Source organism: Myotis myotis, unplaced genomic scaffold (assembly GCF_014108235.1).
Source record: "Myotis myotis isolate mMyoMyo1 unplaced genomic scaffold, mMyoMyo1.p scaffold_m19_p_26, whole genome shotgun sequence".
NCBI classification, from domain to species: Eukaryota; Metazoa; Chordata; class Mammalia; order Chiroptera; family Vespertilionidae; genus Myotis; species Myotis myotis.
The window spans coordinates 923,285-934,452 of record NW_023416331.1 but is presented as its reverse complement, the minus strand read 5'-3'; the positions used below and the strand labels follow the sequence as shown (position 1 = coordinate 934,452).

Genomic DNA, 11,168 nt, shown 5'->3' with positions numbered 1-11,168 from the left:
CAAGAGACTAGAAGAGAGATGAAACACCAAGTAGGAGTCCACAGAGGGACCTGCCCTGACTCACTGGGGGGGCGGGGGGATAAATGGTGATGGAAGGAGACTTGAATTGGGGTGGTGAACACATACAATACCCAGATGTTGCATGATAGACTTGTACACCTGACACCTGCATAATTTTATTAACCAATGTCAGCTCAATTAATTCAATCAAAAATGACAGTGCCATTTCTGTGGGAAGACGGGGGATTCTACCCAGGGGGACTTTATGAGAACCGACTTCAGACCCTGCAGAACAGAGGAGCCTAAGGGGGATGGTCCTTCCCAGCCTCGGACACACAGCAGGAGGAGCTCTGAGGCTGAAAGACTAGGTAGGAGGCTGCAAGGAGCAGGGAGAGGGGGGGAGGGGCCAGCCCTGGTCACCAGTGGGTGTGGCTCCACCTTCCCACCTCAGAGTCCTGAGGAGCCAGGGTCCTGCCCCTGCTGCAGGCCCCTTCCAGTTCCGCTGGGGACAAGCCACCAAGACCCAGCAGCCTGCCCTAGCTGGTCTGGCTCAGTGGATAGAGTTCAGTGGATAGAGCGTCAGTCTTTGGACTGAAGGGTCCCGGGTTTGATTCTGGTCAAGGGCACATGCCCGGGTTTGATCCCCAGTAGGGGGCATACAGGAGGCAGCTGATCAATGATTCTCATCACTGATGTTTCTCTCTCTCTCTCTCCCTTCCTCTCTGAAACCAATAAAAATATATTAAAAAACAAACAAAAACCCAGTGGCCTGAAGCTTCTTCCTCTGGGTGAGTACTAGTCCACCAAGAGGCCCCAGGGGAAGCCCCTCCTCCCAGATCTGCCCTCTACATTTCCACTCAATTTTGGGACTTATAGTCTTCCTCACTGCGTTCCCTTGCCCTGGTGGACAGTCTGGGCTTGATTCAGTGACCAGACAGAACCCAAGCAGGGGCTCCTAGAAAGACCGTGGCCCAGAGCCCTAATGTGGAGTAAGCCTCTGCTGTTTGCATTTTCCAGCTGCAGAGGAGGCAGGCTCTGGAGCAGGAACAGTCTGCCCTATGCAGGGGCTGCAGGGGCTGGAGCTGCGGGGGCACGGCCAGGCCTGGTTTGAGGGCCCGCTGAGAGGCACAGCAACAGCAGCTAGGTGCGGGGGCCTTTGGTGAGCTGCGGGGCAGCCCCAGGTGTGTGAGGAAGGGGACAGGGACCACATGTGGACAGAGCCTGACCCTGCCCTGGAAAGGAGACAATGGCCAGAGATCATGAATTAGGAGCAGCATTGCAATGACAGGATGCCACCACCAAGTGTTAGGGTGGCATTCACTGTTGGCACTGGAGGAGGTGGGTCTGCATTCTATTCAGAGGGATGGACTGGATCACCACTGAGGTGGGAGAGTGGTCTGCATCACCCCAATGGGTCAGGGACTAAAGAATAGGGAGGCCAGAAAAAGACGGGAGCCAGAGAGAAAGGTACCTGGGCTCACCTGACACGCCAGCCTGCTCTACCCAGAGAAGCACACTTGGTGAGAACCATTGGAAACGAGCCTGAGCTGCTGGGGCCCATTCCCTATGAATTCATGGAATGATAAGTGGAAAAAAATAAAAAAGACTTCTGTGCTGATAAAAATGTTTCTCTTAATTGAGTGGAAGTGTGGTGTCCCTTTCCAAAGAATAATTACAAAAAACTTTGTGTCCTAAAAAAAAGAATTAAAAAAAAGAGGGAGCCCTGTGCCCTAGCTGGTGTTGCTCAGTGGATAGAGTGTTGGCCTGTGGACCAAAGGGTCCCTGGTTCGATTCCAATCAAGGGCAAGTACCTTGGTTGCAGGCTCCTCCCCGGCCTGGGCCCTGGTCGGGGTACATGCAGGAGGCAACCAATCGTGTTTCTCTCACATCGATATTTCTGTCTTTCCTTCTCTCTTCCACTCTCTCTGAAAATCAATGGAAAAATATTCTCGGGTGAGGATAAAAAAAAAAAATAGGGAGCCCTGGCCAGCGTGGCTCAGTATTTAGAATGTCAACCCATGCACAGAAGGGCCGCAGGTTTGACTCCTGGTCAAGGGCACATACTGGGTTGCAGGTTCGATCCCTAGCCCTGGTCGGGGCATGTGCAGGAGGCAACCAATCGATGTGCCTCTCTCTTACATCAATGTTTCTCTCTCCTCTGTCTCTTTCCCTCTCTCTCCCTTCTTTCTGAAAAAGCAATGGAAGAAATATCCTCGGCTGAGGGTTAACAACAAAACAACCTTAAAAAAGAATAGGGAACGAGGGTGATGCTACCTGAGGGGACGGAGGTACTGGCCTGTCGAAGAGATGGAGTGGAGAGGACTGGGTTTCCCACCTGTCGGGAGGGTCCTGGGATGAGGGACTCCACATGGGAAAGCACGGCCTGTGGTGATAGGAGAGTGGCAGATGGACCTCGAGTTCTCACACTGTCAGCCTGCAAGACTCCAGAGTTTTCTAACATTCACACTCAGAGCCCGGTAGTCCGCAGTTAGCCCAGAGTCAAAAGGTGAACATCTGTTTGAGACTCTGACTCCGGGGAAGGTGTTTATTGTTTTCAGTTGAGGCTTTTGAGAGGCTGGGGTAGAGAGATTTGGGGTCAACACTGGTTTAACGGAGAACAGCGAATATCCCCCCATTCGCCCATGTCTTTGAACATGCCAGTTCCTGTGCCATCCAGGGCAGGAAGGGAAGGCCAAGGAAGCAGGGCTTGTGGCAGTGGCAGGTAAACGGGAGGGCACAAGGGAGGAGGGCCGAGCACAGATGCCCAGAACTCCTCTCTCTAGGGGCTGTCAATGCAGCCGAACGAGGAGATGGCTCAGCCAGGCTTCCCCAAGGGTGGAGGGGCCCTACCAGTGTCTCTAAGGCCTCCCCTCAGTCCCCTTAGTTGGGACAGAACCTCCTATTCTGCCTCTTGACTCCACAGCGAAGGAGCTCCAGGTGGTGGGCCAACTGCAGTCCACACATCAGGCGTGAAGCGCCTTCTCTGCTCCTGAAAGCCTCCATTTCCCCTTCCTGCGTTCCATGCCCTCACGCTCCTATATGCTGCGCATACATGATCTTTGAAATCCCTCTGGGGAGAAGATATGTTTATTGAAACTGTCCTTCAAATTTAAATACAAAAATAAAATAGAAGTTTCTCCGGAACTTCAAATAAAAGCAATTCTATAAATAACACTTTAGTACCCTCCTACCCCAGTCTTAGGTTTGCTTCCCACGAGGGTTAGGGAAAGTGCATTGTGGGAAAATCGATTACCCTTTATCCCAATCTTGCTAAGAGAAGGGACAAGTGCATGAGAAGGAAAACCTCCAGTCCCGCTGGGAGAGTAGGGCCCCGAGGCCCACGCCATCGCTCACGCACCGGGAGGGATTGGAAAGAGCGCTGGAGACCCATCCTTTAGGGGCTGCTGTCACCAGGAGGCCAGGCCTAGAAGGAGCAGCGCCCCAGCGACTGTGCCCCACCAGGGGTTGCCTGCCAGCCCTCCCCCGGCCCTGCCCCGAGTCACCAAAGGGGAGGGAGGAAGGGTGGAGCTGGCCATGGCGAGGACCGGGCCAGACGAGTGGGCAGGGACAGCGAGCTGGTCCTGGGGAGAAGAGGGAAAGTCCGTCTGGGTGTCTACACCCAAGTTAAGCCCCCCTTGGCCTGCCTACCCTGCGATGGAGAGGGGGGCCGTCACCTGTGGGTGCGGGGCCAGCACCAGGAGCCGGAGGAAGGCGTGGGTCGGGGGCACTGGTCTGGCTTCTCGACCCATCGCAGCCACAGTCACCGTCACCACGGAGTCCAGGGCAGCCGACTCCGGGACCTCCAGCCACAGGCGCCCCCAGGCGGACTCGTTGTGCTCCAGGCGAACCCTGCGGAGCGGGTAGAAACAGCCAGGCTCCCAAGAGCCCAGCGTGGGGGGCGGAGCCAAGCGCTGGCGGAAGGGGCGGTGGGCGCCTGAGGGCCAATCAGAAGGGGCCGGAGGCGGGGCTTAGAGGACGGTACCAGAGCCCCGCGCGAGAAAAGGGCGGGGCCGGGAGAAGCCGGAGCTCGGGCTGCACCTGGAGAGGTTGGAGGTGAGCGTGAAGCTGGAGTTGACCCACGTCCTGAGGTCGAGATCCCGAGGCCCCGAGAAGCTGGCGATGCGAAGGCTGAGGGGGGCCTTGCTGCCCGGGGCCAGGAACCCCGCCGGGCCACTGAGCTGCGGAGGAGGGCGGGTCAGGGAGGAGCCGCGCTCTCCGGCCCGCTGCGCCCTGCCCGGGGCTCACCTCCAGAAGGACCGGGGCCACCCTGCAGGGCTGGGGCGCCGCCCGGCGCAGGTCCCGCCCGCCGCCGTCCCGGCCCAGCAGCTCCAGAGCGAAGGGCCCCGCGGTGGACAGCAGCGGGGGTGGAAGCGAGGCCACCAGGAGACCTCGCTCCGGGGCTCCCCTGGGCTCCAAGGGCACCCGGCCCAGCTCGGCGCCCCCCGGAACCCCTCGCAGCACGACGTGGGAGAAGTGGGGCAGCGGCCCTTCCCGGCGGCCGCCGGGGCGCAGCCCTGTCACCTCAACCAGCAGCTGGGTCCGGAGACCTGCGGCCGGAGGGCGGGGAGAAGTGGTCTGCGGTCAGAACAGGGCTACCCCCGGGAGGACGGGTGGGGCGGTCAGGGGGGCGTTCTGTGCACATTTGCGTAAAACATGTAAGTTATAACCCAGTGGACAGTTAAATAAGAGAGAATTTTGTAAGTGTGAAATCGATAAACAAGTTGGGGTGGGGGGTATAGATGCACCTGCAACTGGCTGGGTCAAGGAATAGAGGCCAGGGTGGGGGCCCTCCTCAACGGGGATCCCAAAGTGGAAGAGGAAGTCCAGCGCCGTCTGAGCTGAGGGGGGGAGGGAGTCAGAGACCTTCCCCAGCTGGCTGTGACCACGTGCTCTCCGAGCTCTGCAGCTCCCCGTCCCTCCCCTTCCCAGGAAAGCCTTCCTCCTCACCTTGCACTCTCACCCGGGTGTTGCCCTCAGCTGTGACCTGGATCTCCCAGGTCCCTGTCTGGGGGGGGTCATTCATGCTCACCATCCAGAACTGCCCAAAGCGGCGAGTGTGGCCGAGAGAGCCCTGGCCTTCCTCCTGGCCCTGGGAGACCCCTGGGTGGAAGTGGAGAGAAGAGATGGTCACAGGAGACACTTCTTTCCCTTAGCAGATAGCCCTCATCCTCCATTCTCAGTTCTTCCCTCTGCCTTGGCACACGATGGAAGTACCTGCAGGGTTCCTGATCCAGAAGCTGCGGACCTCCCCGTGGATCCGGACCATTACCCTCCGGAGCAGCCCATCCACAGTGAACACCAGCGGCCTCCCAGGCACCACCACCGGGGGTTCCAGGGGCAGGACCACCTTGGAGGGTGGGGAAGAGATAAGGCGTGGAATGAGTGGGAACAAAGACGAGAGAAAGGTGCAGACAGAAAGAAGCGAAGTGACGGACGCCTGGAGAAGACACCGACGAGAGGGGCATGAACCAGGGACAGTTACAGAGTGTGGCAGTTGGAGGCGAGGGCTTAAGGAGGAGTCCCTCACTTGTCCCCAGGACAGAACCTTGGAACCCAAGATTGCGGGGGCGGGGGGGGGGGGGGGACTAACATGGGAGGGGCGGGGTGGATAGCCTGGCTCTCCAGGAAGACAAACTGCCCTTCCCACCGCGGCACCTTCTGGCAACACGGCCATGGGAGCCATTCCCTTCCTCCTAGAGGGAGAGGTGCAGCGTCACTCACCCCCCAGCGCCGAGCTGAAAGCCCTGTCCCTCCGTCCGTCCGCTCACCAGGTCGGCCGTGCTGTCCCTAACAACAGCTGCCACGTCGCGAATGTGCTGATCTTGGGTGAAGATCACCTCGCCTCCAGAGGCCAGGGCCACCACTTCATAAGGCTCGAAGCGCAGCGGGGACAAGACCTCACGCCGGACGCGGCGCTGACCCCGCGACGGGTCTTCAGTCACCAGGAACGTTACCTGTGCGCAGAGGAGAGGCCAGTACTCAGGAGCCCACGCGCCATGTCCTGTGGTCAGTGCGGCCTCCATGCTCCCGTCCCCCCAGGGCTCCCGGCTGGTGGTCAGGTCTCCAACTACCCTCTGGCTGCTACGCAGCGTCTCCCACTGACACCCCCCCCCCCGCCCCCGTTAGTAGTTGCCACTCCTTGTAACTGTTGCCGTATGCCATCCACATAGTGGGTTGTTGGCAGCTAGATGTCCGGGTGTTCAGATGGTTTATTGGGGGCAGGTTCAAATACAAATTCAGTTTGCTAAGGGCAGGGCCTCTCACTCGTTAGTTGTGAAGGGATCAGGAAATGTCAGCCTCATTGTCCAGGCGCCCACTTCATGCCGAGGCTGCTTCGACTGCCACAGTGTGGCGGGGCCCTGGTCATGAGACTGTGGGCCTGGGTCTCCCTGGGAGCTAACCTCGGGCTGCCCACTGGCTATGCTCACCCTGCAGCGTCGCTCCTGAGCCAGGGCTTCCACGCGGTGGGTGAGAAAGGCATCCTTGGGCGAGGCGTCCGTGAAGACAAAGATGTCTGAGAGTGGAGGGGTGTGCAGCAGGGCCAGCTGGCAGGGAGGGAATGGCTGGCGTGAAGATGGCGGCAGCAGGGAACGGGGTAGAGCAAGGAGAGCCGGGGTAGAGCAAGGAGAGCCGGAGTGAAGCCAGTGGGGCCAGACTCTGGAGGAGGGATGGGGACAGGGTCCCAGGAAGGCTCTCACTCCCCCTGGTGGTGGGGCCTGGAAAGGGGGAGAGTGGGGCGGGAGGGCAGACCTCCAGGGCTGACAGGCTCATCTCAGGCTCGTCTCCTCCTCCCATGGCCTGGATCTCATTGAGTTGCTGCCAGAAGCTGTCAGGGTCACTGGTGGTAAAGACAGGACCAAACCCTGGGAGGAGGAAAGAGGTGAGAGGTGGAGAGCGAGGAGGCCCCCCACGCCCACCGGGCAGGAAGCCGCTGTGCTCCTGGGCTGGGCAGTCCTGACACAACAGCCTGCCCTGATGCGGGCAGGGCAGGGCTCGGGCCTCTGCTGGGAAAGTGGGCCTCATTTCCTTAGCAAAGTGGCGCACTTCCTGGGGCCTGGGGGCCTGGGGAGTGTGTGTAAGAATAAAAAACAGCCGGGGCCTTGGTTTCCTCCCTGCAAAGCCACAACAGCAGCACTCACCTCACGGTTATTGGGAGACTAAAGGAATTGGTTTTGTGAATCTTGGAATAGTGCCTTTGACACATAAGTGGCCGAATTCTTCATTATTCACTTCCTCATACCTTCATCGAATATGTGAGAAACCCCGTACCTGCCAGCTATGAGATTTATGCAGACTTAGACCGGCCCTGGGGAAACGCTCAGTCCTACAGGCATTTTACCTGATGATCATTTCAACCCTGGGAGACAGTCAGGATGGAGCTAGCGGGGACCCATTTTATGGATGACGAAACTGAGGCAAAGTTATATGACCAAGCTAAGGACACACAGTGAGATTGGCCCAGGTCAGATTGAATTCCTGTTCAATGCTATGTAACTGTCTGTCTCAGATACTTCAGAGGCCTGCACCCACCAACCCCCCCGGCCCCCACCCCCGCATCCCCTCCTCGGTCTGTGGGAAGTAGACCTCAAAATGGAGCCTAAGAAAGCAGGGCCACTGCCTAAGCGTGGGTGCTGGGGAAGCGCTGTGACCTGCTGCCCTTTGGGAGCAGTGGACGCAGCGGCGATTGTTCGCGGTAAGCGCAGGCCCACTGCCCGCGGCACACCTTTGCCGCTTTCCTTCCCTCCACTCTCCCGCCAGACCGGCCCCTGGGTCATGGAAAGGCACCAGCACGCAGCGGCGGGCTCCACGGGGCTGCCCGCCGCTGCTCCACGACGTGGCGAGCCTGGATCTTGGCGGCGTGGATCTCCTCGCCCATGCTGCCGTGGCGTCCAGCACAAAGCTCAGGCTGGAGGCAGGGGTGACATCCAGCGGCCTGCGGAGAGCCACAGGGCGGGTCTGCCCACTGGTCCCCAGCCCCGGCTTCTCAGCTCCCCAGGGAGCTCCTAGGGAGCCGCCCCAGGGCCACTCACCTGGAGAAGCCCCGGTCCCCCAGGCGGCTCCGCAGGAGCCCGAAGGCCTGGATGGAGGCCAGAAGGGCCAGTTCTGCAGCCTGGAGCTGGAGCGTGTGGTGGGGGGAGAAGCCCGGGGCTGTGCTGTCCTTGTTGATGCCTCCCCGGGGTGGCTGAGAGCTGCTCTGGTCAAAACGGCCCCCGTGGCTGCATTTTCCTGGGTGGGGAAAGGGATCCGGAGGTGGGAGTAGAAAACGCACTGCCCCCTAAGAGATGGGGCCTTTCTGAGCGGGCCTCGCCCTCTCACCGCTCAGCGAAGGACCGGCAGGAAGTGATGACATTCTGGAAGGTCATCCCACAGCACATGAGGGATCCCCAGCCCCCAGTCCATCCCCAGAAGCTGCCCTCAGGCAATGGAGGTCTCATTAGCTGCTCCCGCCCCTCCCCCAACAAGTCCTGGCCACTCAGCAGGCCCTCATCCACCCAGCCCTTCCCTTCCAGGAAGTGGGGTGAGGACCTAGAGCAGCCGTGGGCAAACTACGGGCCGCGGGCCAGATCCGGCCAGTTTGAAATGAATAAAACTACAAAAAAAAAAAAAGACTGTACCCTTTTATGTAATGATGCTTACTTTGAATTTATATTAGTTCACACAAACACTCCATCCATGCTTTTGTTCTGGCCCTCCGGTCCAGTTTAAGAACCCATTGTGGCCCTCGAGTCAAAAAGTTTGCCCACCCCTGGTCTAGAGACTGAGGGCCCTGGGGACCGGGTCCGGGAGAGGAGGTGACTCCCCTTACTTCTGAGGGCTTTTCTGTCTGGTACCTGGAGGCTTGGAGGGATACGTTCCAAAGTAGCCAGAGGTGAGGCGTGTGAAACCCAGCAGGTTCCCAGGGCAGCTCAGCTCCTCACAATCGGCACAGGTAGGATCTCCCACTGCAAAGGGAGGGGCACGTTCTAGAGCCCAAGACCCTGCCGCCCCGACCCTAACCCTGTCCACCCAAACTTCAGCTTTTCCTCCGCTGCCGAGGCGCCAGCCCTCAGGGAGCCATCCCAGGCGCCCCCTAGGCTCCCTGAACGACCCTGGAGTTCAGGGGCTGATGGTGAGACAGGATCTGCGGCTGGGACTGAGCCAGGGGCGCCAGCAGTGTGGGGCCAGCCCTGTGCACTGTGCACAGGAAGTGGGCGGTGGGACAGGAGGCAGCTGCGGTCCTTGCTCAGCTGGGTGGTTGAGGGACCGAGAGAGAAAGCCCCGAGGACCCGGTGGGCGGGGAGCGTGTGGGAGGGACGCATCGGGGCCTGCAGCCTGGTCCTGCCGTCCTTTCCCTGGCGACCGCAGGGAAGCCACCCCAGACGCCTGGCCTCGGGTCGAGCTGCGAGCCTCAGAGGGCATTCCAGAGAGGAGGCGAGGCGGCGGCCGTACCTTGTGCCAGGCTCCCCAGCTCCTGCCGTGGCCAGAGGAGGTGCGGGTGTGGCCGCTGCTGCCCCAGCTCCACCCAGTTGCTGTGACTGTAGAAGTCCTGCTCCGGGGAAGGAGAGGGACGGGCACCGGCTGTCTCGGCTGCCAGCCCTCACCTGCCGTGTGGACGCGGGGACCAGGGCGTGGCCTCAGGGCCTTGGCAGACCAGGCCCGGTCCCTTCCAGAGGCCTGCTCAGAAGGCACCGCCCGGGAGACGGGAAGACTGGCAGTGAAGGGCCCTCTGCCCATGACCCCCAGTCCTGCTCACCTGCAAGGCATGGAGGGCCGCCCCGAGGCGCTGCCGGGCCAGGGCGTGGTCGCCGGCTTGGGCCGCCACCAGGGCCTCCCGCAGAGCCCCCACCAGGCGTGTGCGCCCCTGGCCCAGCCGCTCGGCATCGAAGTGCCAGTCAGGGTCGTTCCTGGAAGTTGGCAGAAAGTCCTGGGCTGCATTGGCACGAGACACCTCGCCTAAGGCTGCTCGGAACCGCCGGGAAGGGGACCCAGGTCCGAAGTAGGAGGCAAAGAGGTCATCGGCGAGGAGGGTGCGGCCCTGGGAGATGGCAGGGGACGGGCTCAGGGAAGCCCCTGGGATTGGGCCATTGCCCACGCCTCCTCAGGAACTGGCACACAAGGCTGTGTGGAAGGGCACGGCGGGCACCCCTCAGGGCCGCCTGGGACCTTCCTCAGCGGGGGGGACTCCTGATTTCAGGACCAGGGATCCTGGGTGCTGTGGCTGCAGGGGGTAGAGAGGAGGGGACAGGCAAGCAGGACCTCAGGGAGTAGAGGCCCCAGGACCGCCGGGGTTGGGCTGGCATGTGACAGGACCCTGGGACACTCACCAGGAAGTCCTCAAGACGAAGGGGGTGCCGGCCCGGGGGCGGCCGCTCCAGGAAGAGCTGCAGAGTGACATTGAGAGCCGCCGCCTCCGTCAGGTCCTGGTGGGTGACAGAGCCAGGGGCGGCCAGGAGGCTCCAGATGTTGGGGAAGAAGGCAGATGTGGGGGACAGCAGCTGTAGCAGCAGCAGCAGCATGGAGCCCAGGGCCAGGGGCACGTGGGTGAGGGGCATAGCGGACGTAGACCTGGGGGACAGAGGGCTCATGGGAGGAGGGAGAAGCAATCCCAGGGCAGGCGGCTGTGTCCCTGGGCACCTGCGGGGCCGCTTCTGCTTTGCCTCAAGCTCCAGCTGCTCCAGCCGCTTCCTGCCCTCTCTGAGGGCCTTCTCGGGCGGTTGGGACCTACACCGGCAAGAGGGGCCGAGGCTCCTCCCCCGGGAACCCCCTCCACCCAGCCTGACACCCCTCCCCCCAGCACAGTAAGTCCCCTACCTGGCGGTGGGTCTCCAGCAGGGCAGCCAGTGGTGTGTCATAGGGCACTTAGGTCAGAGTTATAATTAACCCACGTGGGGCTGGGCGGCAGGACGGAGGCCCAGCAGGGTGGGCAGGACTGACCCCTGGCCTGTCCTCCGGGCCCAAAGCCACAGCAGCAGCAGCACCGGGCGGCTCCCCTGGCTGCAGTGGGGAGGTGAGCGCTGGGAGGAAGGGCGCCGGCAGGCGGCACAGCGTGACTCAGGCCTGGCTCGGTGCCAGGGCAGAACCAGACAGACACCCTGCTGCCCACTGGGCTCTGGCACCTGCCCAGCCCCTCAGCACGCCTCTCCCGCCCAGCCCCTCAGCACCCCTCTCCCGGCCCAGCCCCTCAGCAC

At 61.1% G+C, this 11,168-nt stretch overlaps 2 protein-coding genes across 2 annotated transcripts; one reads left to right on the top strand and one right to left on the bottom strand.

Annotated features, from left to right (window-relative positions):
- Nucleotides 1-18: 18 nt before the first annotated feature.
- SAPCD1 (suppressor APC domain containing 1) lies at nucleotides 19-3,276 on the top strand. Its single transcript, XM_036356262.1, is given in 5 exon segments — nucleotides 19-30; nucleotides 1,018-1,065; nucleotides 1,068-1,120; nucleotides 1,122-1,159; nucleotides 2,469-3,276. Coding segments are annotated over 5 exon segments (213 nt in total). The 3' UTR covers nucleotides 2,531-3,276.
- VWA7 (von Willebrand factor A domain containing 7) lies at nucleotides 3,267-10,972 on the bottom strand. Its single transcript, XM_036356411.1, is given in 19 exon segments — nucleotides 3,267-3,581; nucleotides 3,675-3,849; nucleotides 4,039-4,178; nucleotides 4,246-4,547; nucleotides 4,746-4,838; nucleotides 4,948-5,100; nucleotides 5,215-5,347; nucleotides 5,769-5,954; nucleotides 6,429-6,545; nucleotides 6,751-6,863; nucleotides 7,761-7,798; nucleotides 7,800-7,884; nucleotides 7,887-7,933; nucleotides 8,031-8,226; nucleotides 8,832-8,942; nucleotides 9,430-9,526; nucleotides 9,734-10,015; nucleotides 10,305-10,545; nucleotides 10,792-10,972. Coding segments are annotated over 19 exon segments (2,724 nt in total). The 5' UTR covers nucleotides 10,833-10,972; the 3' UTR covers nucleotides 3,267-3,407.
- Between the last annotated feature and the right edge of the window lie 196 nt (nucleotides 10,973-11,168).